The 27,759-nt window shown below is 39.3% G+C and overlaps 1 protein-coding gene and 1 long non-coding RNA gene across 21 annotated transcripts in view; one reads left to right on the top strand and one right to left on the bottom strand.

Moving 5' to 3' along the window:
- FBXW11 (F-box and WD repeat domain containing 11) overlaps window positions 1-22,279 on the bottom strand; it is a 124,811-nt gene extending 102,532 nt beyond the window's left edge. For 5 of the 10 annotated variants that reach the window (XM_038534761.1, XM_038534763.1, XM_038534766.1 and 2 more), the window contains exon 1: window positions 22,071-22,279. In XM_038534761.1, coding sequence (XP_038390689.1) covers window positions 22,071-22,115 — 45 coding nt within the window. In that variant the 5' untranslated portion in view covers window positions 22,116-22,279. Of the gene's footprint in view, window positions 1-12,475; window positions 12,638-22,070 lie in introns of all 10 variants that reach the window. The other 5 variants (XM_038534767.1, XM_038534770.1, XM_038534765.1 and 2 more) reach the window with 3 other exon arrangements.
- A 291-nt stretch (window positions 22,280-22,570) lies between these two features.
- Window positions 22,571-27,759, top strand: part of LOC102156729 — a 60,087-nt gene continuing 54,898 nt past the window's right edge. For all 11 annotated transcript variants that reach the window (XR_005358194.1, XR_005358192.1, XR_005358190.1 and 8 more), the window contains exons 1-2: window positions 22,571-22,710; window positions 23,555-23,820. This is a non-coding gene — a long non-coding RNA (uncharacterized LOC102156729). The remainder of the gene's footprint in view (window positions 22,711-23,554; window positions 23,821-27,759) is intronic.

The following is a 27,759-nucleotide window of genomic DNA, read 5'->3' as shown; positions in this document are numbered from 1 at the left end:
TACTTGACCTAAGGAAACAACACCCAGGAACGGTGATCCTTCCTATTAGTCACTAACACATGCATACACAGACACACACATACACACACACACAGAAAGGGGGGGGGAAGGAAAAAAAAGAAAAGAATTAGCAGTTATAGCAGTTGACAACTCCTTCAAAATGACAGCAGAAGTATTAAGAAGATAATCTGGACATATTAGAAGTCAGTAACAGGTTTAAAAACCTGTTTTAGGAAAAAAAAAATCTGGTTTAGAGGCAAAGAAGGGATTTCTTTTTGACCTCCTGAAAAGAGGTTCTAATGGCGACAGTTTAAATTTCAGGATCAAGTCATTTAAAATAGATGATACTGAAACTGAAAACACCAGGCACTTAAGGAACAAATGTATTCATTTTAAAAGTAAACATGAACTTCTGATACAAGATGATAATTCTCATTTACTCTCCCTTGTTCAAGTGGGCAGCTATAGGGTATGTACTGTACTAGAGACTAGGAGTACGCTATGAGCTGAATATGACAGGACAGACATGATCCTTGTCCCCATGGAGATTACTTTCTAATAAAAGAGCTGTCTAGTAGGAGATTATGCAATACATTTATCCATTACAATTATGTTAACAGCAGTGAAGGAAAAGAAGAGAGTGCTGTAAGAATACAGCAAGGGAATCTAACCTGTAGGGGTACCTAGGGAACCCAGACAAAACCCCGAAGAACGGATATTTGAGCTCTGAAGGACAAGCAAGGGTTAATTAGGCAAGAAAGAAAGACAGGGTGAAGCCCTCCAGATAACAAATAACAGATTATAATGCTTGTTAGGTCCAGGCATCAGAAGGAAGGGGTGGGGGAATCACTATGACTAAGCACACAAAGCTAGACTGAGAAAGAACAGGCAGGGCTTCAGAGGGAAATAGAAGTGCTAAGGGTAGGATTTCTGATTGATGCAACTGCAATCATCAGAGGAACGTCAAAATAAAAGACAATCTACATTGGTACTGGAAACCATATATAACACATTTCAGAGAATTTCTAAAAAATACCGGAAAAGAGAAAACTGGAGTGGAAATAGGGTTCATTGAATGTAAACAAAGAAAAGCCCACCTAAAAACAGTAAATGAAAGAATTCCCAGCAGAACCTCACCTCCCAACTCAAAGAAGGCAAGTAGGAGTGAGTGTCCCTGAAACACAGTGAAGCCAAACATGTCAGATCCCTAAGTGCTTCATAAAGAGGATGTAGAGCCAGGGTCTGGCCTAAGCTTGCCACAGACAGTACACTGAGTAAAGCAAATACTTCTGCAGCTGGCTTCTACCAAAAATGGCCGTTGTGATAACAAAAGACAACACTGTACCAGCCACAACAAACTCAGAAGTTCCTCACCCTGGTGACTTCCTTCCAGCACATTTCCCAAATGCACCTGGATTTAAATCAACAGAGTACAACTACGGCTATTCCACACATTTCCCTTTCTTCACAAAAAAATAAATAAATAGCCACAAACATCATAATATATCCAATATCACTAGTAATTCCTGAAATAACTTAATGAATTCTCTAACTGAAGTGGTATTCTTTAATTATTAATATTCAAAAATGGCATAAACATGGAGAAAACAGCACTTTTATAGAGAGAATATGGTCTGTTGTGTCATGTTCGTATAGGTAACAGAAAGTGGGTGAACTTTTAGCCATATAAAATACATAGGTTTCTAAAAACATATATATCCTTTGACCTATCAATTGCACCTCTAAGAAATTATCCCAAAATAATACTCAAAATGTGTTCAAAGATTAAACTACAAGAAAGAACCCAGCTTTAAGCTGCTACAAATTAGAAATAATTTTTTAAAAAGAAAATTTAAATGTCTAAAAAAGGAATAGTTTAACTCATTAGCCATTTCCACACTGATATATACCAGGCACCCCTCTAAAATATTATAAAGAAATATAAAACGGTTCAGAAAGATGCCACAAAAGCAGTTTGCAGGGACGCCTGGGTGGCTCAGTTGGCCATGTCTGACTCTTGATTTTGGTTCAGGTCATGATCTGAGTTGTGAGACTTAGTCCTGTGTCAGGCTCTCGCTGAGCGTGGAACCTGCTTAAGAATCTCTCTCACCCTCTGCCCCACTTCCCAGGTCACACATATGCTCTCTCTCAGAAAAAAAACTTTTTAAATAGGGCAGCCCCGGTGGCCCAGCAGTTTAGCGCTGCCTTCCGCCCAGGGCGTGGTCCTAGGGACCCGGGATCGAGTCCCACATCAGGCTCCCTGCATGGAGCCTTCTCCCTCTGCCTGTGTCTCTGCCTCTCTTTCTCTATGTCTCTCATGAATAAATAAAATAAAATCTTAAAAAAATATATGTATATGAAGGGAAAGACATCAAATACTAACAATTATCAGTGGAAGTTTTCATTCTTTTTCTTATTTTACATTATCTTTATTTTGAATTTTTCTATAATAAACATGTAAAAACATAAGCCGCTTATATTCATATGTTCTTCAACAATTTTTCAATCGTTTTTTAATATATGTGTAAATAACAGCACTGAGCTAATTGGAAAACTATAGGGGGGGAATGAATCTTGATCCCTACCTCAATCATAAAAAAAAAACAAGTATTTTAAGATGATAAAATCATAAAGTTGCGAGGAGACTATCTTTAAGACCTTAGAAGTAGGCAAAATTTTCTTAAATGGGACACAAAAACCTATAACAATAAAAGAAAAACTTGATAATTCAATTTTGTAAGCATTAAGACCTTCTGTCCATTAAAGACATTAAGACACTGAAAAATCAAGCCACAGGAGAATCAAGCTGCTACATCTGACAAAGAACTTGTTTCCTAACTACTATAAAGAATTTCCACAAATCAAAAGAATAAGATAACTCATTTTTTTTAAAGGTTCAAAAGATTTGAATGGACACTTCTCTAAAGACAGTATCTAAAAGGTCAACAGGCATGTGAAAAAATGCTCAACATCATTAGTCATCAAGAAAACGTAAATTATAACCACAATGAAATACTACTTCACACATGTAAGAAAGGCTAAAATTGCCTGACAATGCCAAGTGCTGACATGGTTATAAAAGAAAGTGGAACTCTCATATATTGTGGGGAAAGTCATTAAGAATGTACAACCACTTTGGGAAAATATCTGGCAGTTACTTGGAAAAACTAAACATTCATCTACACTCTATGCCAGCAATTCCATTCCTAGGTATACCCAAGAGAAAAGAAATGTCTAAACAAAAATCTGAACACAAATGTTCACACAAGCTTTATTCATAACAGTCCAACACTGGAAACAAGAAATGAAAAACGGATTCCAACAAGAATGAATCTCAGCAACATTCCCTGGGCAAAATAAGCTAAACACAGAGTGCTTGCAGTATATGCATATTATAACTTTCACCTATTATGAAATTCTAAAACACACACAACTAACTTGTAGTTATAGATAGTAGATTACCTGAGGCCAGGGACAGGGGTGGGGGAATTGAAAAAGGGAAGTGAGAAAATTTGGTGTCAGGGAGGATAGTAGAAATGTTTTACATCTTGATCATGGTAGTGGTTTTATGAGTGTACATAGCTCTCAAAACCCAAGCAGTATACTTAAAATGAATACATTTTACTTCATGTAAACTATACCTTAATAGTTTATAGTCACTACACACTCATTGGAATGGCTAAAATTAAAAGGACTAGCAAAACGAAGTGATGGCTGGGACTTCCCACATTAGAGGTGGTAGTGTACATCAGCACAAGCACTTGGAAAACAGTTTAGCAGTATCTACTGAGGCTGAACATATGCCTATCCTATAACCCAGCAATTCCACTCCTAGTTTTTTATAACTGCTAGAATCAAGTGCTTATGTCCACCTTAAAGTGTCATTCGTAATAGCAGCCAAAGATTGGAAACAATCTAACTAACTCATCAACACTAAAATAAAGAACCATGGACTATATATACAATGGAATAATGCACAGGGGGAAAGAAACCTGTTACAACAAAATGGGTGAATTTCACAGATACAATAGCAAATAGAAGGGTGGAAAAAAACACAAAAGAATATAAACTGTATGATTCCATTTATATAGAATCCAAAAGCCACCATGACTAACCTACAGTGAAAAAGACCAGAATAAACCTTTGGAAGAGTTACTAACTTGGTGAGGCACAGACATAAGGAAGCCCACAGGGTGCTCTGAAAGTGTTCTATATCTTGATTTGGGTAGTGGTTACACAATGTTCTGCATCCATATGTAAAAATTCATTCAGCTGTACACTTTGGATTTGTGTTCCACACTATATGTAAGTTACAAAAAAAAAAAAAAAAAACTTTGCCCTTTAAACCAATCTTTGTTCATCCTTTAGGCTGAAATTTATTACACAGAATCCAGATAAGGTTTCTGTCAGTGTGAGTCACTCTCACTCCCAGTCTTGTCACTTACATGCTCTCCACATCTATCTCCCTAAGACTGCCTGAGCTGGTGGTGCTACTAAATATCCAGAGTAATGGCAATGGCAATGGAACTGGATCAAGTCATGCCCCAATCAGACAGGGAAGACATCCAAAATACTTTTAACAACACAGATGTAAAGTTTTAATATAAGTGTGATTTTAAGCATAAGGCAGTCCCATGTCAACTTATTAACCTTTGGATTAACTTCTTTCAGAGATTGTGGGAAAAATTAAATACAAGCAGTCAACTCTCTAAAAAGTATATAGCGCTGCTAATATTTTGTCTAGAAATTTAGCTCCATAATTATACGGAAGATGATAAGAAAAGATCACAGTATATTCACTTCATACACAAGTTTCAGAAATAAAGCCAGGTCAGAGTCAGATTTTTTTGACAAAACATGCTATTGGCATATTACAAAACTGAACTTTACACAGTGACAATGCAAGAAACAATTACTACTGTCTTCCAAAATTAACCAATAGATCATGAAAACATGTGGTTAACTTCCAGAAACCAACTTATAAATGCAAAGCTTTTTTAAAAACAGGACTTCATGTTTTAATAGTTTGATTTACATTCTTGTCAATACATACTCACACATACTCTTATCTATCAATACAATCTAACCACTCTACATTTTAAAATGTCTCATTTTCTCCTCTTTGCACTATCTGTTACCATGTTGTATTTCCCTGGAATAATCCAACAGTCTACAGATTGGTCTCCCTGCTCCAATACATCCACCAAACTGATTGCCAGAGTGATCCTTCTAAAGCACAGATCTTGCTCAAGCTTTCAGTCATCTCTCTTCTAAAATCACATCTACCACCCTCACACCGCTCCTTCAATCCTGCAGGATCATACAAGCTCAGAAGCTTTTAAGGGCTAAACAGATAAAGACTGATTTACAGGGGCTATAGGGACCAACCATGAAAGCACAAACTTTGACTCTAAAAGGCAGCCACTCCTCAGTTCCAATTTTCAGACAAACCAGAAATTAGTGTTTTGATAAGAGATATCTCAATATTTTTTTTAGATTTTATTTGAGAAAGAGAGAGTAAGCCATCAGGGGAAGGGGCAGAGGGAGAGGGATAAGCAGACCCCACTTTCCCCATCCGACCCACACACACCCCAACCCTGCTGAGCAGCAAACTTGCCACAGGGCTGGATCCCAGAACCTTGGGATCATGACCCCAGCCAAGGCAGATGCTTACCCAACTGAGCCACCCAGGTGTCTTAACCAACTGAGCCACCCAGACACAAGACTACATTTCAATTTTTTAAATCTGTGCAGACCAAATAAAATATATCTGTGAAGCTCGATCCACAGGCTACTAGTTCATTACTTATGACCTAAAGTATAAAATCCAAGATTTGGTTATAATCTATCTTTGCAAATTTATCTACCTCAATCCAACCACACAAGTTATACTCTAATATCCACAGAACTACCTAATTGTCCTGCCCGATAGTCACTATACACCATTGCCTGCCTGCCAGCCATCATTCACTCATTTACTTTTACTATGAAAGCCCTCCTCTCCCCCAAAACACCCACATTTATGACTAATTTCTGCTCAGGCCTCAAAGGGAGAGTAAAACATTGTATGTCTATCTCTCATGATCCCTACCAATTTTCTATACTATAGTTTTTTATGTAAAAGACTAAGCTTCTGGAAGCAGGGTGCGTATCTGATTCTGTTCTTGTACTCCCCACATAACCAAAGCGTATCCATTTAAGTACATGCTTAATAATGAAGTTATTTACCTGCCTATTTACATAACAATTGGTATCTCAACTTGATCACCATTAGACACCAATATGGTCCCTTAGATTTTGAAAATCAAAAAAAAAAAAATGTAAACAGAATGATAGAAAACCACAATTTTGTAACTCTTATTGTAATAACTGACTTCAGGATCAAGATTCTGAAACCACTGGATGAAATCTTATAATGGAACAGAATATTTACAAGGTGCCAAAATACTGTCCCATAAATTCCTTTCTAATAGCAGAGGTTAAAACTGTACCTTTATAAAGGAGAGACCTGGCTACTGCCACCTTAGCCAAGGGATCCAATTTAGCATAGCTCATAATGGGATAACCTGTCATCATGCCTCCCAACATGACTCAATGCAAAGACACTTCACCTATGATGAAGCATTCTTGTCAAATGTTTGACCTGCTTGCAATCAAGCCTCTCACCTAACTTCCAGTTTACAGGAAGTACAGTAGCTAGAGAAACAAGTTAAATCACATCATGAGGAAAATAAACAAATGAAAATGTTGCACATCCTACAGGACAACTGAGCTGGACTCTCCAAAAATAATCAATGCCAGCAGAGGGAAAAGGGCAGAAGGAATGTTCCAAATGAAAAGAAATTAAAGAGATATAATAACCAAATACAAAGGGTGTATTCTGGGGCAGCCCGAGTGACTCAGCGGTTTAGTGCCATCTTCAGCCCACGGTGTGATTCTGAAAACCCAGGATAGAGTCCCACGTCGGGCTCCCTGCATGGAGCCTGCTTCTCCCTCTGCCTGTGTCTCTGCCTCTCTCTCTCTCTCTGTGTCTCTCATGAATAAATAAATAAAATCTTAAAAAAAAAAAAAACACAAAGTGTGTATTCTGTTTGAATCCTCTCATTCAAAACAAAAGGGGGGGTGGCATGCTAGAAAAGATATTCTTGGGACAATTAGGAAAATCTATCTGAATATCTATTACATTATGGAACTACTTTCATTTTCTTAGAAAAATAGTATTGTGGTTTTATATATGCATGAAATATAAATGACTATAATATGTGGTTATATATGGATATATATCTATATGTACATGGTTCTGTGTATTTGTGTATGTGGTTTCAGGGAGAGAGAGAGAGAGACTATCCTTATTCTTAGGAGACAGGTGCTGGAATGTTTAGGAGGGAGTAGGATCACATCTGCAACTTTCAATCAAAATTTTTAACCACAAAGGATATGTATTTGAGGAAAAGAACAGGAAGAGATGAGAAAGAAAGAGTGGAGGAAGAAGGAAGGGAGGAAAGTGGCAAGGGGAAGGAAGGAGGAATGGAAGCAGGGAGCAGAGAAATGACATAAATCTGGCAAAACTTTAACTGTTGAGTCTAAATAGAAAGACTATACATGTGTTTGTTGTACTGTTTTTTCCACAACTCTTCTATATATACAAAATTTTTCATGATATAAAGTTATAGGGAAGGGGGGGGGGACAGAAGAACAATTTTAAAAAGCAATTAGCTTGAAATCCACATGACACCATCAGAGTATCAGGAAAAAAAGAATCCTCCTCAAGCAAAGCCTGTGAGAGTACATACTGTTGCAGTGTAACTGGAGGGCAATGCCACAATGTCTATCAGATTTTTAAAAGCATCTATCTAGTGAACCTTACTTCTAGGAATCTGTCCTGAAGATATACTCCTCCATACATGAAGTGACATATACACTAAGTTATTCTTTATAGCATTATATGTAACAGCAAAGGACTGGAAATAGCCTATGCGTATCAAAATTATATTTGACAAACTATAGCACGTACAATAAATCAACATACATCTTTTAGATTATCTCTTCAAAAAATATGGGAGCTTTCTGGGAACTGATATGAAAGATGATCATGTCATACTTTACACTAAAAAAATTCAAGGTGTAGAAGAATTGGTATAGCACACACACATACATATGAAAGCTATGTAAAGTATGTTCAATAGCTAGAGCCAGAGAGAATGGGAGACTTTTTGTAATGTCTACTCCTTTTTGTACTTTATGAATCTTGTAGCATACATATATATAACATATCCTAAAAACCTTTTTGTTAAGTACTGATTTACTACAGCTATAAAGAACTCTTCATATCTCCATGCTTTCATTACCAAAACCATGCAGTTACAGATCATCTGGGAATTAGGGCCTGTAGTCAGTGTATAAGGTGAAGATACCATACAGTAAACATCTGCCTTACAATCCCTTAAATAAAAATAAAAATAAAAATAAACCCACAAATCCCTTAAATACATGCCACACTAGACTGACAGACACACCATCTCAAGAATTCCAACACAGCTAATTTTCACTCCACTTCAACAATTTCACTGTTCTTCAACTGAGTAGTGTACAAAATAGCTGGCTTGTCCTTAGGCCTCCTGTTGTGATGTTAAAAATGTGTGTCTTTAAAATACCATAATCACACTCATCACAGCTAGATGAGAAGCATTTAGGAATTCAGACAGGCTGAGAGAAGAGCAAATTTTCATTTCTCATGTCACACTTGATCCAGAACTTTCACTGGTTATTTTCCCCTTTGCTTTTGTCACCAAATACATGGAACTTAATTTGTATAAATGCACATAAGACACATAGTGAAAACCTAAAGTTTTAAAAAACACATTCCAAAAATCGTATCTCCATTAATTAAACAAACCATTACAATGAAAAAAGAAAAATACAACCCAAACATAATGGGCTGACCTGCAGACTGGGAACATACTGTAACAGAATACCCAGGTTCAGATGAAAAGGAGAGTGGTAACTGCTTGATCAATATCACATATGATTTCATAAGGTCATCTGAACTTAGTTATAGCCCATTTCTTTATGTTAGCATTCCCATATACTAATACAGAGATTCTTCAATCTACATTCTAAGAAATCTTATAATTCTACTGAATAAAGTGAGCTATCACTGAAGCAAAATAAAAATTCCCAAATCTTTCTCATCCTGCTCTGATGATCATATTCCCACTAGATACGTCTCTTGGAGGATTCACTGATACGCAGCTCAAATTCATTATAAATTAAATTCATTCCTTTTGCCCTCCTCACCTCCCATGCCCTCTCTGCTCTTCTTTTAGTATTCCTTATCTTGGAAGACAGTAAACATGCATTCCGGTGCCCAAGGCAAAAATCTAAAATTCATACTATATTCCAACGATCACCTACTCCAATAACCAATCCCCAAGTTCTGTAGATCCTACCATCTACATCTTTTTTAAGTCCACCCTACCTTCATCATGCCCACTGTCAATGCTTTGGTTTGCCTTCCTCATTGCTCACTTGAACTAACTGGTCTCCCTGCCTTTAGTCTCTTCAATCCATCTTGCACACACCTGAAAAATTAACTTCTTAAATATAAATTCAGTTATGTCACTCTTCTTTCAGAACAGAAGGAACAAGAACAAGTCTCAAAGTAATGGTGTATAGCAGGCTAAAAACAAGCTAATTTAATAACATGATAAAATGCAAAGATAATGTACCACCTAGTTTATTTTTTATGAGTATGTTCTTATTCCACCCTACACTATATGACCAAATTAAATAAGCTAATATATCTGTTTTGGTCAAAAGAGGCTACAGGGAAGCAAAAAAAACAGTCTTTCTCAGAGTCAAAAATGAATACAAAATGGATCACAGCAACGATTAAGGCATTTATTTCCTTCAGTTTTCCAAAGGAAAACTAAGGGCTTCCCAGACCTATAAAGTCAAGAGTGCATTCAAGCTGAATGTACTAACTGGTCTAAAAATGAGTACCTTAATTAGAAAATGTTTTTGGAAGTAAAAGCAAGGAGAGAAGGTGAAGGAAAGGTCTGCCATAGGGAAAAACCATCCATCCTTAATGTAAGCTGAATGAGGCTGTCTCAGTCCCAGTCCAGCAAGTATCTCACTTTTCCAGTTGAGTCCAGGCTAAGTAAGCCACCTGACTATGATCTGACCTGGGAGGTCAAGCCTATACACATAAAAACAATATTCCAGGCATTTAGCTTGAGTCTTCAGGTCCCTGTGACTATTTCTTATTTGTAAAATTTAAACTGGTATTAGGAACTAGTAAGCAAAACTACCTATCAAAAAAGTTTATATTAATCATACCAATATGCACATGTCATTATAAACTAGTAAACTTGAATTCTGGCTTTACACATCAGTCTCGCACTGCTGGTTAATATTGGTCTACACCTGGGATAAGAAGCTGCTTTGAGCATGTTAACCAGATGAGATTTGTAAGAGTTTTAAACCAATGACCAGACCTAGGATGATGGTAAATTCTAAAACTGCCTGTGGCTATTTAAATTTAAATTTAAATTAAACAAAATTTAAAATTCAGGTCCTCAGTTACAGAGTCACATTTCAAAATAGCCACATGTGACAAGTGACTACACCATATTGAACAGCGACACTGAACATTTCCATTACCGTAGAAAGTTCTACTAGGCAGCACTGTTCTGAAAGATAGGCTCCAACAAACCAAACCCTACAGTGAATCCTCTTGAAACAGCCCGATAGCCTTGGATGGCTAACACAGAACTGAGATCTGGACTGCTTTCTGACAAAGATCATAAGTAGAGACTTGACAATTGTTTCCTTTTCCTTTACAGTGATTTCAGTTTTAGCCCTCAGGATTTCCACCCCTCTTTTTAATCACTGGATGACACTAGATACTAGAGACAATACAGCATGGACTTCAGAAGCACATTCTCTGAAGCTAGGTGGCCTGGATGCATACCTCATCTTTGTCTCTTACTAGACATGCAACCTTGGACATGTTATTTAATTACTCTATCATTCAGTTTCCTAATCAGTAAAGAAATAATGGTACCTACCTCATTGGGTTACTATGAATATAAAAAGTTTATATATATAAAGCACTTATGATTGTGCTCAATACAGAGTAAGTGCCCACTAAGCGTTAACTGCTATTATTTCTATTACTACCACTACCACCACCACCACCCTCACAGCTCTTCAGATGACAAGGGTGGAAAATGCTCACTTAGGAGAAACATTAGCAAAAATAACGGAATTAAACTACAACAAGGATCACAAAGCCAGGATATCAGTCTATGGCAAAAAGACATTTTTTAAGATAAAAGGAAATGAATAATATAGAAAAAATATTAAATACCAAAAAAAGTCATGTTTTCAAGATAGTTGCCAAATAATGTCTTACTTGTAAGGCTGACAAACCACAGGTCAAAAATGTCCACATAATAAGCTACTGAGCTGTTTAAATAACCAATAAAAACTAAGGAGGAACTGAGAAGATACAGGTTCGAGTTCACTAGAGCAAATGATACTTCCCTGTATAAACCATGTTTTGACATTTAAATGCATTGCCTCTCTTAGACTCCCTAAATTACCTTTATATTCACTTGATGAATTGACTGAAGATCTTCTAATTTCTTCATCAAGCAGAAAGAGCACCAGATATAATTAAAATACTATGCCAAACAATGATCTATCATGTGTTTTCCAAGTGGAAACCCATTACAGAAAACCACACCTTGCTCTTGCAGATGCACAATTTGAAAATCCAGAAGCTGAAGTACAAACTTCAACATATCCAGTCACATGGAAAGAGCCAGAACTTTGGAAACAAAGACCAAGCCTAAAGCTTGGCTTTGCCATTTACTAGCTGTATGACCCCGGGCAATTTGCACTGACTCAATGCTTATGCGCTTCATTTCACTAACTATAAAATATAAGGTAAAGCATGTGCTAATTGAGTAAGAAATATATGTAAAGAGCCTTTAACAGTGCCTGGCACCTAACAGATGCTCAATAAATAGATCCTACAGTTAGTAAATCTTCCTGAGAAGACCCTCTAAGAGTCTCAAGAATAAAACACCACTACTTTACACAGTAACTACAAGAACTACTGTGACCAGGTATGAGCTATAAATCATGAGATAATACCTGGAAATTATCACCTGTTTTCCATATTTTACAAGCTATTCCCCAAATTTCCCTTTTTTACTGTATTCCTTGTCTGTTTGACATTTGGGCCTACGATAAAAGTAACTGCACTTCTTACACTAAAACAAAGTGTCTTCTAGCAATTCTGCCACAGACACCTGCACCAATCCATCCCAAACATGAACACTCTATCTAGCTATCTAACATTTCTTCCTTTCTCTGTCAATGGAACAAAGTAGAGAAATTGTGTGTTTTAAGTTTCTTTCAGTGAGTTGAGTTCCACATAACAAAATAATACAGGGTAATTGCTTACCTGGACAATATTTTGTACTTCAGATCCACCAATCCAGAATGAATGGGAGTATTCCCTTTCAGACTAGTCTGAGAAAAGACAGCAGTCAAGCAGCTTCCAAGATGCTTTCCGTTTACTGTATCCAGCTTTCTTCAATAAAATCCCAAACATGCACTTCGGTAACTGTTGGAAGACAGAAAGCAATCCATGCACCCACCATGGCACCAGCGGCAAAGGACAGCCACCAAGAAATGGAAGGAAGGGCCAATGGAGTGGTGGATCTGAGGCACAGAAGAAAAGTTACAACCCCTGAGTCAGCTATTTGGTATAAAGTTCCACAGCAGCATTCCTCACCTCTAAGCTTACAGAAGGATAAGAAATTCTACATGGCAAAGAAGGAAACATCCCTAATATTAATTTTTACTCATGATAAATATGCAATTCCAAATGAGTGCAGCTAAAAATTTACTCTATTATCCACATAAATTGTCCCAGACCATTCAGCTACAATGAACTTCCTTATCCATTTTCTAAAACCACTCCTCCACCATTACAAAAAATTTGTCAGCCAAAATTAATGATATGGGAGGGCTCACAGATATCTCCCAATAAAGATATTTAGGCACCTAACAAGAAATCTTTTAGTTGGCTACATATAAGACATCAAATCTACACATTACCCAAATCTTCAACCCTCACCTGAAAGATAGGACATTTTAAAAACACATGGCATAATTTTAAGCATGAACCTCTGATTCGATCCCCCACAATGGCCAGTCATTGGGTAAACTAAGGAAAATTATAAAAAACACTAATAAAAATTTACTACATGACACCTTTAAATACATAAATCTATTCCACACATTATATCAACGTTCTTTTACTACCATACCAACTTTTCCATTAGGCTGCAAATATATAAACAAAATATAAGGGAGAGAAAAAGTATTCAACAGGGTAATACAGATAAAAACTTTAAAAATCAGTCAAAAGACTGTTAAGTTACCTGCACATGAATTTCCTATTTCCTCAATTGCCACCCTATTGCCAAAATGTTCCTGCAGTAATTATAATACCTACCTTTATTTAAGGGCTATTAATGGGCCAGGCCCTTTACATTAGTCATTCATATTTAATTCTCAAAAAAATGAGAAGAAATAATTTGCCCAAAATCCCACATCTACTAAATGGTAGAGACCATGCCCTTTCCACCGAACACTGCAGCCTGCCAAGTCTAAGGATCAGAAAGGCCATGATATTCCTGAGGCAGAAGAGACCGAGCTTTACTCTCAAAGGTCCTGAGTTAATTAACGTCAGAATGGAGAAGTACAAAAATACCAAAGAATAAATATTTCAGCCTAGCTGTACTAAAATACAACTGAACCAGTTAAAGTCATCCTGAAAGGGCTAACTCTCCATATCTTGGCACTTAAAAAGCATTTCTTTAACAGAGGCATGCAATTCTGAGGCTCACAATATTAATGGTAAAATACATAATGTTGTCCAAGTAAGTCTTTGCGTTTAGCAGAAAAGATTGTGTGACAAAGAATTTCAAATCCAGGTGAAACTGAGGAATTTTTAAATTCCAAGATTTGTCAATAAATAGTCCACAGGCTGGGACGCCTGGGTGGCTCAGCAGGTTGAACGTCTGCCTTGGCTCAGGGCGTGGTCCTGGGGTCCTGGGATGAGTCCCACAAAGGGCTCCCTGCATGGAGCCTGCTTCTCCCTCTGCCTGTGTCTCTGCCACCACCCCCCTTCTCTCTCATGAATAAATAAATAGAGTCTTTTCAAAATAAATAAATAAATAAATAATCCACAGGCAATGACTAAAGAAGTTCTGGTTTATCATATTGTAGGCAAAGCAACGAGAATGACTGAAATACCAGTCTATAATTAGCCTCACCATAACAACCATATGGAAGTATCCTAATATTCACAACTTAAAAGAGCTCACATAAGTGAAAGCTCCAGCAAAGATAAGTGCTCAAGCTTCTCCCACTAAGTGATACTACCCTGGAGCCCAAGAATAAACTGGAAACCCAATTTTGATAAGAGCAGCTAGTGAGCTATGGCTAGTAGCTAATTGCTAAAAGAATATATTCTGCTTTTCAAAGTATAACTTACTGCTATAACCAAAATGTTGAACAATTATAGCAAAACACAACCACAATCTGACAAATGGACTCCTTTCTGAACTTCTTGAATCACCAAGTCTTTTCCTGTATTCCTGTGTTAATTTTCTTCTTTTCCCTTCAAATATTTACTAAATGCCTAATTGGCACCAGGCCTTATGCTAGGGCTGCAAAGATTAATAGAAGCCAGGCCAGGAGTGTAAGTACTGAGTTCTTCCTCTCCTCTGCTCCTTTCTCTTTGAGTCTCCCAAGTAATCATTTAGGAGAACCAAAATATATTTATTTTTAGTGCCCAAAACTGGTTAAGTGTTCTCAATTTAACTCTTAAAAAAATAAAAAATAAAATGACTCAAATTCCTTTTTCTCAGTAGTAAAGCTCTCACTTAATTTTTCTTCTGTGGATCTGAGGCAAGCTATTAGAATGGTTTCCTATATTCATTATATTATTGTATTTACCCATCTCTCTACTCACAGACTTTTTTTTTTCATCTTACATACTAATATCCCACTGCTTCTACTTCACAGCTTTCCAGTCTATGAACTAACCAAGAGCGGGAGTATCCTAAAAATGCTTCCTGTTGACATCACAGAATTCTGCAATCTTTGAATTTTGTGAAAACAAAAATAAGATCCAGATTAGAGATAACCTACTGGATTGTCAGGTCTTCCTGGTTTGTCTCTCATTTGCCTACAAAGACAAACTTCCTGTTAGGCAATTGTGATCAACAGAAACTTAACTGAGGGTAACAAGCACATTCTTGACCGACAGGTTTTTTCCCCCTTTGTCAACTAATTCAATGAACAATACAGCTCAGGAGGAAATTTGTATAATACTCACTGCTTATTCTGTTAAAGGTCAAAATCATCAGTTTCACTGAAACAAGAACTCCAAAAATCTTAATTTCCTCATCAAAAATAAATCAATCAATCATAAATCACAATGCTCAATGTTAATATGAACTAATCACCAGTCCTGTACTACCAGCATACCTAAAACAGAGTTGAGTGGGTTCTCTCTGTAGGTAGAGTACAGGTCTAATTATGCCTAATTGGCAATTCTTAGTAATTTTAATACTACTTCCACTTCCCAAGTTTCCAATACTGATTCTGTATGATTTCATCATTTCCCCTAAAGATAGCTCATTAAACAGACTGCTAAAAGCATCTCAATGTCAGGCCTCTGTAGAGCCTCACAAATAAATACATGCACAACTAAGCGGGGGGGGGGGGGGGGGGGGGGGGTAGATTAAAACATCATCTGCCTTGACTGTGCTTCACAGAACCCAGTCCCTGTAGTTGTGGGGAAGTTAGTACGGCAAGCAGTTGCTGAGACAAGCATCTGCAAGGTCCCTTTCAAATACGACTCTCCCCATTATCCCCGCCCCCCCCCCAACAACTTGGAGCAAAACCTACATTTTCTTATTTTTACTGATAATGATATCATAGCACAGAAAGGTTAACTTTCTTAAGGTCACACAGCCAGTAGGTGACAGAGCTAATATACAAACTTAGGTGCTTCTCTATAAGGCCTATACCCTTGCTGCTAAAGCATGCTTTTCTAAGGTCATAGAATCCTCAGAATTTACCGACTCCAGCGAGTTCACATCCACATATAGAAAAGGAATTTAGTCTCCTCAATACCTTGTATCAACCACTCTCTGAGATGTATGTAAATCGTGTAAAGTCTGTAAATAATGGTTTTTAAATGTCTGCGGATGTCTGTTTATCACACACCACCCTCCTCTTCTGCCTTATCAGTCTTTTTCCTTTAGTCATCTTCGCCTTTATCTTAAAGTTATCAATAGGAAAACATTACAAACATTTCACATCATGAAAAAAAAAACCCTCACATTAATTTAAATCAATGTATCTACTGCACACCCAGGTGCTAAGCATTATGAAGGATTCAAAAGACAATGTAGCCTCTGGAAGGGAAATTTAGACATGATCACAAGATTTTATGATACACAGAAGGGGAATAATAAGTCCCATAAGAGTTAGGAATAGATTATGATAAGAATCATTACTACAGGTGAGAATTATCATACAGACAGCAATAATGCACATCAACAATCGACAGGAAAATTCATCAATACTTACTGAACGCATACTATAACAGGGCACTGTGAGTTTATCACTTAATAGGGGACACAAACAGGAAACCATAATACAAACCTAGAATATGCTAAGTGCCACAAGATAAACACAAGGTGCCAGAATTCATTCATTTCATTTAACGGTGAACATCATGTAGGCAGTGCTCTAAAAACAAAACAGTATGTGCCACCATAATGTAAACTGACATCAAAAGAGATGGCATCTAAATTGTTTTGAGTAGACAGGACTTTCTCAGAACAGGTAGAAGAGAGAATTGCTGAGATTTGACCCAAACAAATTGGTTTGTTTGACCCAAATTGGGTCAGAGAGCCAACTATTAGGTCCCTCCAGTAAATATCAGTAGCCTTCAATACATGGACGTGGTTAATATCAGAGCTGACAAAAATAAATAAATAATAATAATGTGAGCAAAATCTGAAGAGCCTTGGTCTGCCATTTGGCTGAAATAGAGAATAAGTAAGGAATGTGGGAAGAAAAGCTGGAAGAGAATCTGGAACTGAAATTACTATGACTTGAAATGCTTTCTTTCCTTTAAAGTATAAATACCACCAGGTGGAACCCAGGAACCACAGAGTACAAAATTCATAGGATCAAACAGCACTACTCGGAAGGATATACAGTTGACCCTTGAACAACATGGGAGATTAAGGGCACTGAAACGCGTAACAGAAAATCTGCATATAACTTCTGACTCCCCAAATACTTACTTAACTGCTAATAGCCTACTCTTGATTGGAAGCCTTATCAATAACATAAACAGGTAATTAACACACATTTTGTATATCATATGTATCATATATTGTATTCTTACATAAAGCTAAAGAAAATATTAAGACAATTATAAAGAAGAGAAAATACATGACAGTACTATACTGTAAAATAAAAAAAAAAGAAGAAGAAGAAAGAAAGAAAAAAAGAAACAGTGTATAAATGGACCAGGAAGGTCCAAACAACCCACGTTTTTCAAAAGCCAAGTGGCTGGCTGTGCTGCTCTGTGAATCTATGTAATGACCTAGTGATTTTCCTGTGCTGTTTTCAGATTAGAGCAGTCAAGAGCCAGGGGTACCAAGACATTTGCACAGGATCATGTTTGTCCTCGTCAATTCTGAAGGAACATCTAAACTACTCCAAACCAGGAGCAAAAATTGGTATACCTGAACCACAGCCTCCTGAGGCAGGTAATGCCTGCCTATAAATACATACGTGGTTTATTTCATTCAGACTCTATTTAAACTTTTGTCTATTTTTTTTAAACTTTTGTCTATTTAATCTGCGTTTGGTAAAACATATGGTTAGGAGCACATAAGGATAAGTGATAATGACAAACTAAGATCCAATTTCTTGAAAGAGTCACTAAATCCACTTATTCCACTTAGAAAACCAATGACAGGAAGAGGAAAAAATCCAAAAAGAAAAAATTGAAACATCCTCCAAAACTTCATTTAGTTTCTTTCATCTCCTTGGCCATGTAGCCTGCCTGTACTTTAACAGCTCTGAAAAGGCATTGATACCTTACATTCTTAAGAAGGTCCAACTCATTTTACCTGTATTACTAAATTCAACAAGTAATACAGCCACTTAGAGATAAAACAAAAGGAAAATGAGTCACTTAAGGTCACTTAGCAAAGAGGGGAACCATCCAACAGCTAACAATTGAGAATAAACTGCCCATTAATTTGTGTTTGGGGAAGGAAGTAGGCATGGCATGCCTTCACACCCATAGAGGAAGCAGGGTTCCGTTTCCTAACTCCAAATATCAATTTCTGCTATCTTCTAAGAGGGAAAACTTACCATCTTTCTCTTCCAACTAGCAGTTCTGTGAGTGCTTTCTAGTAATGAGGGCCCGAATATCAACTCTTATTCCTAACTCAAGCATTAGTAAACATCATAGGACACATAATGCAGTTTTAATTCTTTCCAGTGAGGTCCATCACACTAGACATAGCCTCATAAACTTTGGATACTTCCAAATGGATTACTACTTTTTTTTTTTTTTTTAATTTATTTATGATAGTCAGAGACAGAGACATAGGCAGAGGGAGAAGCAGGCTCCATGCACCGGGAGCCCGATATGGGATTCAATCCCAGGTCTCAAGGATCGTCCCCTGGGCCAAAGGCAGGCGCTAAACCGCTGCGCCACCCAGGGATCCCGGATTACTACTTTTCTACCTCGTTAATAATACGCTCATTTTACCAAAGTCGGAAATTTCAAAAACAGTCCCACAAACTAGGTACAATACTGGTCCAATATAAGGCCAAGAAAAGTCATTTGGTGGTTAAATTATTTACTATCAGCAATTATAAATTCAGTTGTCTCAGTCAAGAGTTTATAGTCTAGGGACGCCTGGGTGGCTTAGCGGTTAGGCGCCTGCCTTCGGCCCAGGGCATGATCCTGGAGTCCCGGGATGGAGCCCCACATCAGGCTCCCTGCGTGGAGTCTGCATCTCTCTCTCTGCCTATGTCTCTGTCTCTCTCTCTCTCTGTCTTCATGAATAAATAAAATCTTTAAAAAAAAAAAAGAAGAGTTTATAGTCTATATTGAAGACTCCATGAACCCTATGAGGTAGGTCAATTGGAAAAGCAATCTTTATGGACCAAGCCTGAGGCAGAGGTAGGAATCACAAGACAGGTGGAGGGGTATATTTTGGAGATTGAATTATTAGGCTAGCACCAGCTTTATTTCTTAGTAAACTAAAAAAAGTACAAGTAAAAAAAAAAAAAAAGAAAGAAAGAAAAAGAATCAAATCAAATGAAGTGGAAGGATGAAGATTAAGAAACTGGAGATGCCCAAAAAGTCTGTTTCCTGTCTTTAATATTAGAGCACTCTCTAGAGTATCAAATGAAAGTTATTATCCTGTTAACCATTAAGTACCAGACTGGTACAGGCACCACAATCACAAATATTTAAGTACTGAAGCTGACTCATAAAAATCGAAAACTATTTCATGCTTTAGGCTTTCAACATACCATCAGTTTAACCCATTCCTTTCTTTCAATCATGTTATTTTGAAACCAATATAAAAAGTATTTTTAACCTAGTTCTGGAAACTGTAATTAAATTACAGTGAATACAGGGAGCTACATGCAATTAGATTTTAAGGCATTATCATTCCTACATACAATCCTGGATTTACTAAATCAGTTGTTAAATACCTGTCCTATCTACTATACTAAGATAAATACATATATGGTTATGAAAAGGGTTGCTGAAGAGTCTTAACTGGTATCCCTTTGAAAGAATATCAAAATCTGAATATGAAAAGTCATTTCAAAATTGATCTTTGTTAAATTTTCTGAGAATCCCAGTTTATAATGTCCTTGAAAGGCTGAAATACCTTTTCAGATCATAAACAAGTAAAATCATGTATAATCAAAAACTTTTTTAAAGTCATGAGCATGAGAAACAAATAAATTTAGGACAGAGATTTTTTGTTTTACCATTCAAAAATACTAAATTAATTACACTGTATTTCTTCTATTTCTTTTGAAAATAAAGGCATTTTATTTTTTAAATGGAAATGGAAGGAGCACAGAACAGCCAATTTCAAAGGCACCAAGTTACAGTTTTTCAATATGAAGTACTCCTCCAGTTGTGAGGACATATACTGTACATCCATTAGAATACATATTATATATGGAATTCCAATAAGATATTTTACCAAAATAACCCCTATAAAATTTCCAGAATATCAAAGCCTTCGCTACAATAGTTTGATAAATTACACTAAAAGGGAAAAATTACTTAATGAAAATCGAAATTCACACGTGACAACATCCTTTAAAAGGCAAGCACACGTGTGCGCACACAAAGCAGAACCAACCAAAGCTTTTTTTTTTTTTCCCCCTAGTTTTAAAGAATACTGGCTAGTTCTGTGAATTATGCAAAGGACAGCAAATACTAAGCTGGTGTATTTATGCTACTGTACTTCCATTTTTAAAACACGCATCTCAACTCCCCAGATACCAACCATCATCCACAGAAACCATGCAGCTAGCTATCCAACAGACTTTGTGTCACCATTTATTATTTATAGCATTAAATGAGGGAAGTGGCTCTGATGTCACCGACCCTACCCAGTGGAATCACTGACTCAATAAACATTTTCACACTGGAGAAAATCTGGCTAGGAAAACATTTTGCTGGGTTAAGTAGATTCTTTCACCTTTCCTCTCAACCCAGGGGTAGGGGGTTGTTACTGTGGTAGGAGAGATACAAAGAAACTGTCAAGGTTTCCACAGGAAGAAACCCTGGGCATGTCCGCTGGCTGAGGTAAAGACTTCCTCCTCCCAACTCTCCAGAGCCCGGGCTGATTTCCCCAATGTTCAAATTGGCAGGTAATAGCTGCCATGTTTCTTTTCTTCCACCAAATCATCTACCGAGCACCAAGTTCTTCGCTTCTACTAGCCACTCTCTCGTAGTTCTGTTTCTAAAAACCCCTTCTGGCTCCAAGTCGTAAAATGGAAAGCGGCTGGGGTGTCCTTAGGGCCGGGGAGTCTGGTATGGCTACCAGTGGGCTGTAATAGAAGAGTGATCGCTTCCCCTAGGGGCCTAGGATTCTCTCTTTATTTTTTTAATAAGAAAGAACTGGCGGCAGTGAGGAGGACAAACAACCCCCCCCCCCCCCCATTTTCCCAAAGCAACGCTGGGAAACACCAAGTTGCGGTTTTTCTTTCCTGGGAGATGGAATCCAGAGTACCTGGGGCCTCGCTATGCAAACATCCCTCACCGCGGAGTAGGAAACCCTTTGTCCGAGAAGCCGGACACCGCAGGGGCCGGGAAAGAGGCCCCTGTCCGTCAGAGCCTCAAACCCCAGACCTCCCACCTCCACCCCTGGAGGGCCTATCCCGGCATCCACACAGCCCTGCGCTGGGGAGAGGGTGCTGAGGCCCCTACTAGGACGCGGAGAGCGAGGCCCTGACCGACCTCCTCCGTATCCCCCCCCCCCCCCCCCCCCGCCCACCACCATTTCATTCGGCCTCAGTGGGGCTTGCAAGAAAGGTGCAGGCCTGCGCCGGAGAAACAGAGCGGGGAAATCTCCTTCTAAGAGAAGGAGAATGAGATGCTACAGCGAGCGTGAGCTAAGGCCACAGCATAAGCTAGCGAGGGTCCTTCGAGAGATGGGCCCGGATATAGGACAGAGGGAGGAAGGAGAACCGAGGAGTATGGAGGTGGCCGGGCCAGGTCCGGCCTGAGATCTCGAGGGATCCGGAGGAAACGCGCCAGCCCCGAGGCCAGGGAAAGCCAGGACCCAGGGCCGGGCCAAAGCAGCCGGGAAGGCCCAGGGCGGCCTCGCGCCGGACGCTGAGGCGGGCAGGCCCGCCCGCGGCCGGCCGGACGGAAGAACGGTCCAGCGGGCCTCACTCACCATGAGCTCGATGGTCTTGTCCTCAATCACCGAGTCGGGCTCCATGGCGGCCCCGGCGGCCCCGCCTCGCTCTCCCCGCGCAGCAGCGAACGGCCCGGGCGGAGGAGGCGACGGCGGAGGCGGCAGAGGCGGAGGCGGCTATCTTACCCACTCTAGCTGCCAGCCCGCCCGGGCCGCCGGCAGCTCCGCCCTCCCCCTCGGCGAACGCAGTACGCAGACCGAGGACTACAGCTCCCAGCAGGCGCCGGGGGCCCCGCAGAGCGCTGTGGGAACGAGAAGTCAGTACCGGGCTAATCTCTCTTGGCACCCCGAAGCTGAATTCTGAGCCGAAAGTAGCACTGGACTGTGAACATGGGGCGTGCAAACCTAAAGAATTAAGGGCTCCCTCCAAAGAGGGCCTCGGGAATGCCGCGACTACATGTCCCAGAAAGCCCTGCGCGCGGGTTCTCCTTCCGGCTAGCTTCTCCTGACTTCCTGGCAGCCTCCGGCGACTCAGACCGGGACGGAAACTCAGAGGTAACTCTTCCCTCTTCAGAGATCCTGCCTGTGAGACCGGTTTCCGCACATGCGCAGTCGATGCCGCAGTGCCCAGTCTACGCCTAGGTAGCGAGCGATGGCTAGGGGCAGATGTTGGAGACAGGTGGGTTCCAGGTGCACTAGGAGGGCTTGGGGCTCGGGTGTAGGAGGGACCAGCAAGCGAGGGAACGTCGGGCAAAGGAGGGGCTCTGAGAGTATGGGCAACCCAGAAGTGAGAGGTTCGGAAATGTCGTTGGGGAAAGTGGGTTTATGGCGATGAACTGCGGTGTTGTCTGTACGCACCACGAAGTGGGAGTGACTGAGGGATGAAAGGGAACCTGTGTATACTGAGCCCCTCTTACTCATTCTTCAGAAAATAATTATTTTTTAGACTTTCGGACTCTGCCAGGTCTGAAGTCCGCTCCGAACATTACGAGGAAGGACTCTGTTATCATGGTGCTTAATTCTGGTGGTGGGAAAAGAGTAGGCGCTAAGGAGGACCGCAGCTGAAGACCTGGAGACTCTTAGTGAAGTCGGCCTTCAGCTCTGTGTGAACTTTGTCGGGTCTATCCGCTAACCGGAGACCGTCGCGTACATACTGATTGAGCAAGTTGAGTTTATTACTGGATGCAGGGAGGGAGAATACCCGCCATGAGAAATCCTAGGCGGCTCAGTAAGAGTCGTTAGGTGATTTGGAAGAGGGTTTAAGGAAATGAGGCTTTACTCTGGATTAGATGCTGTCAGGAAGTAGGGATAATTCTGTGATTGGGCATCTCATGCCTGGACCGAGGGAACAGTAGATTGAGGCTGAAGCTGTAATTGCTAAAGAAGCAGGAACCTCCTCATTAACCAGGATGGGGGATGTTGGGTCATTTTTGGTGGTTTGGACACTGTTCATTTTTTTTTTTTTTATCTGCATTCAAATATAATTAAGAAATTATCTTGTTTCTGTTTTGATCTATCCACAGTCAGAGAATGGCCCCATCTGGTGTTTATGTTCTGTGAAATTATGTTCCAAGAGGAGAACCCAAGGCCTACCTAAGAGGACCATCTATCGTCTAGTAACATTACAGCCTGGATAATTGTACCAGGCCAGCTTCCAAATATCAGGGCCTGCTTTTCTCTTTCTCTAGTGTTTGGAATTTTCTGCACCTGTGAAGTGAAGGGACTCAGTGACCTAGAAATTTTTCCATTTCTAAGGATTACAGCAATTTGTACTCCTGGAGGACGTAGTGTAAGTACCACACCGGTAGGATTTGAAGTTTCATAGTCCTTATCTGGCGCCTTCCACCAAAAGAACTAGAAGCAGTAGGAAGAAAGAGCACAGAATTGGAAAGTTATTGCCACTAATTTGCTGTTTGAATTTCACCAGGCCCCTTCCCCTGTCTGGGCCTTGGGACATTCATTAGTGAAACAGGAGTTAGAATAAATGACCTGTTTCAGTTACTTAGTGTATCATAACAAGCCACACCCAAGACTTAGTAGCTTAAAATAACAGTGGCTTATGTTTACAATTGTGTGGGTTGACTGGACACAGCTGGGCCCACATAGTATAAGTTAAGGTTACTCATGAGACTGTAGTCAGCTGGAAGCTCATCACAGTGGCTTCTCATCCTCTGAGGCCTCTCTTCTTCACCTGGTGTCTTATCATTCAAGCTTCTGTGTGGTGACTAGCTTCCAAGAAGACAAGTCCCAGTGAGCAAATGATTATCATGCCTTTGGCACACCACACTTGGTAATGTCCCATTGGCCAAAGCAAGTCATACAGCCAAGCCCAGAGTCAATGTAGAATGGAACTATACAGAGTTGTGAATACAGAGGGTCATGGTTTACTAGGGATTACTAATGTAACAGCCAACCAGGATATCTAAGGTACCAGCATTTGCCATAGGACCTAGCACATAAGGTTAGGGTAGGAGTTATAAGCTGAATTTCCCAATATGTATATTTATATTTATCTTACAGCATTTTTATGATTTAAAATTTGACATTTTTGCATTTTAAAGTCTGAATTTCCGTCTTCTCTTAAAAAATTAGACTATCCAGATTTTTGGATATGCATGGCAACAATATGCAGGGGTTACATAGCAACTGCCTTCTTTATATGAAGCATATGCTCTATAGATTTCTACTGTCACCATTGCTCCCTGTTGTCTTTTATCTGCATGCTCCACTCATTTAATTTGTGTGCCTAACCCATAAGGAAATTTGAGTTTGCAACCCTGTGGCATTAGAACTGTAATGGAGATAACTCAAGATTTCTGTCCTTATATTAAAACCATACTCCACCATAAGAGGAAAAAATCCTATTGGGTCAGATTCCAGGGGCTCAGTAGTATTAAAAAGTCATGTATTGATAGAAGCCTTACCCAAGCTATATGAGAGGCAAGCTGAGCCAAGGCTTGTCACTTATGTCAAACAAGAACTCAAGTTCTCGGGTATTTTAACTGCTTCAGGCTTCAAGCCAGCTAATGATGAATTTGGTCGTCAGTAAAGGCAGAAGCCCTTGACTCATACTTCCCCCCAGTTTTTCAGATAGCTGTGCTCTGAGGTTTACAAGACCCGCTAACAACAAAGTGGTTGTTCAGGTCCACAGTCCCTTAACCGAAACCCTGAGGTCTGAAACATATTCAGAATTCAGAATTGCTTAGATTTTACAAAGACAGTATGGTACACATACTGTATATATAGTGTAACATACCTAGGGGAGTCTGGGAGAGCACTTCATAATCCAATACATTAACTTTTGTGCCTCAGACCGTATGTGTGCCTGTTATCAATTTATAGCCTCTCAGTTCCAAATACATTCTTTTACATACTTCGAAATACTGGAGTCCAACTAGGACCCTGTGAATGTTTCTTCTCTGCCAGCTGGCACAGCATTTAACTTTGTCAATAAAGAGCCCTAGAGGAACACAGGCAAATGAAGGAACTTATCTTCTTAGTTCTAGTATACTTCACTTAACTTCTTGCTTTTGTGGTATACAGAAGCAAATGGTTTGCAGAACCATAACACCCCTCCCCAACATACACACAGGTGGCTAGGACATTCAGAGGGTAACATCCTAGTGAATTCAGTGACACTTCAGTGGGCAGTTTCCTGCTTGCCAGCCACACCTGTAGCCCTTCAGCAAACTTCAACCATCCAATGGGCCATAACTACCCTCTCCCCAGTGCGGTCTGAATCTCACAGCAGTCGGGTAGGAAGGCTCTTCCAAGTTTCTTTCATCCTTGGATACTCTGCCTCAGCCCTAAAGGTAGTAGGAGGTGGTTGCTCCCTGTAACGGCTGTTTCTATATTCTTGAGAGTTATCTTTACCCCTTGGTACTTAATACCCTATTACTAGTTAATAGTTCTTTCAGCTTTTTGTTTCTTTTGTTTTTTAGATTCCGCATATAAATGAAATGTATGATATTTATCTTTCTCTGACTTATTCCACTTAGCATAATACCTTCTAGGTCCATCCATATTGTCCCAAATGGCAAGATCTTTCTTTGTTATGGCTAAGTAATATTCCATTTTACATGTATATCACATCTCCTTTACCATTCCTCTATCAATAGACTTGTAAGCTTCTTTCATATTTTGGCTTTTGTAAATGCTACAATAAACATAGGAATGCATATATCTTTTCAGATTAATATTTCCATTTTCTTTGGGTAAATACCCAATAGTGGAGTACTGGATCCTATGGTATTTCTATTTTTAATTTTTTGATGACCCTTAATACTGTTTTCCACAGTGCCTACAAAATTTACATTCCCATCAAAAGTGTAAAAGGGTTCCTTTTTCTCCACATCCTCACCAACACTTGTCATTTCCTCTCTTTTTGATATTAGTCATTCTAACAGGTATCAGATGATATGTCATTGTGGTTTTGACTTGCATTTCCCTGATGATTATTGATGTTGAGCATCTTTTCATGGGTCTGTTCACCATCTGTATATCTTCTGTGGAAAAAAAGATATTCAGGTCCCCTGCCCATTTTTTAATCAAATTTTTTTGGTCTTGAATTGCTAATTTCTGAAGTTTGGGTATTAACCCCTTATTGGACATAACATTCACAAGTGTCTTCTCCCATTCAGTAGGTTCTTTTCATTTTGTTGATGGTTTCCTTTTGATAAGCAAAAGCTTTCTGGTTTGGTGTAATTCTAACATTGTATTTTTGCTTTTGTTTCCTTTGCTGGAGGAGGCGTATCTAGAAAAATGTTGCCAAGGCTGATGTCAAAGAAGTTACTGCCCATATATATTTTTTATTCTAGGAGTTTTATGGCTTAAGGTCTCATGTTTCGGTCTTTAATACATTTTGAGTTTATTTGTGTGTGTGGTATAAGAAAGTGGTCGAGTTTCATCATCTTACATGTTGCTGTCCAGTTTTCCCAATATGATCCCAAGATCAAAAGTTGCATACTCCACCAACTGAGCCAGCCAGGCACCCTCTTTTTTTTTTTTTTTCCAATATTTTTTATTTGCTTTTTTTTTTTTTTTTTTTTTTAAGTAATCTCTACATCCAATGTAGGGCTTGAACTAATAATCTCAAGATTAGGAGTCACATGCTCTAGTAACTGAGCCAGCCAGGTGCCCTGCACTGAAATTTTGACTTAACTCATTTCCAAGAGACATCAAAGAACGCAGTTCTCTTAAGGGAGAATCTTACAAAATTCTAGAAAAGAGAATGATGGTAAGAAATACTAAAGGGGTGTCTGGGTGGTGCAATTGGTTAAGCATCCAACTCTTGGTTTCAGCTCAGATTGTGATCTTATGGTTGTGAGATCAAACCCCACATCATGCTCTGTGTTCAGCTTAGAGTCTGCTTGGAATTCTCTCTCCTTCATCTTCTCCTTCCACCCCTCCCACTCATGCACTCACATTCTCTTTCTTGTGTGTGCATGCGCGCTCTCTCTCTCTCTCTCTAATAAATTTTTTTTTATTTTTTATTTATGATAGTCATACAGAGAGAGAGAGAGAGGCAGACACACAGGCAGAGGGAGAAGCAGGCTCCATGCACCGGGAGCCCGACGTGGGACTCGATCCTGGGTCTCCAGGATCGCGCCCTGGGCCAAAGGCAGGCGCCAAACCGCTGCGCCACCTAGGGATCCCTAATAAATTTTTTAAAAAGAAATATTAAAGATAGCAGCACCCTGTTTATCAATATGACTAGGTTCCATGTATT

This window comes from Canis lupus, chromosome 4, assembly GCF_011100685.1.
Source record: "Canis lupus familiaris isolate Mischka breed German Shepherd chromosome 4, alternate assembly UU_Cfam_GSD_1.0, whole genome shotgun sequence".
Lineage (NCBI taxonomy): Eukaryota > Metazoa > Chordata > Mammalia > Carnivora > Canidae > Canis > Canis lupus.
The sequence above is the reverse complement of the archived record's forward strand: the minus strand, read 5'-3'. Positions and strand labels throughout refer to the sequence as shown.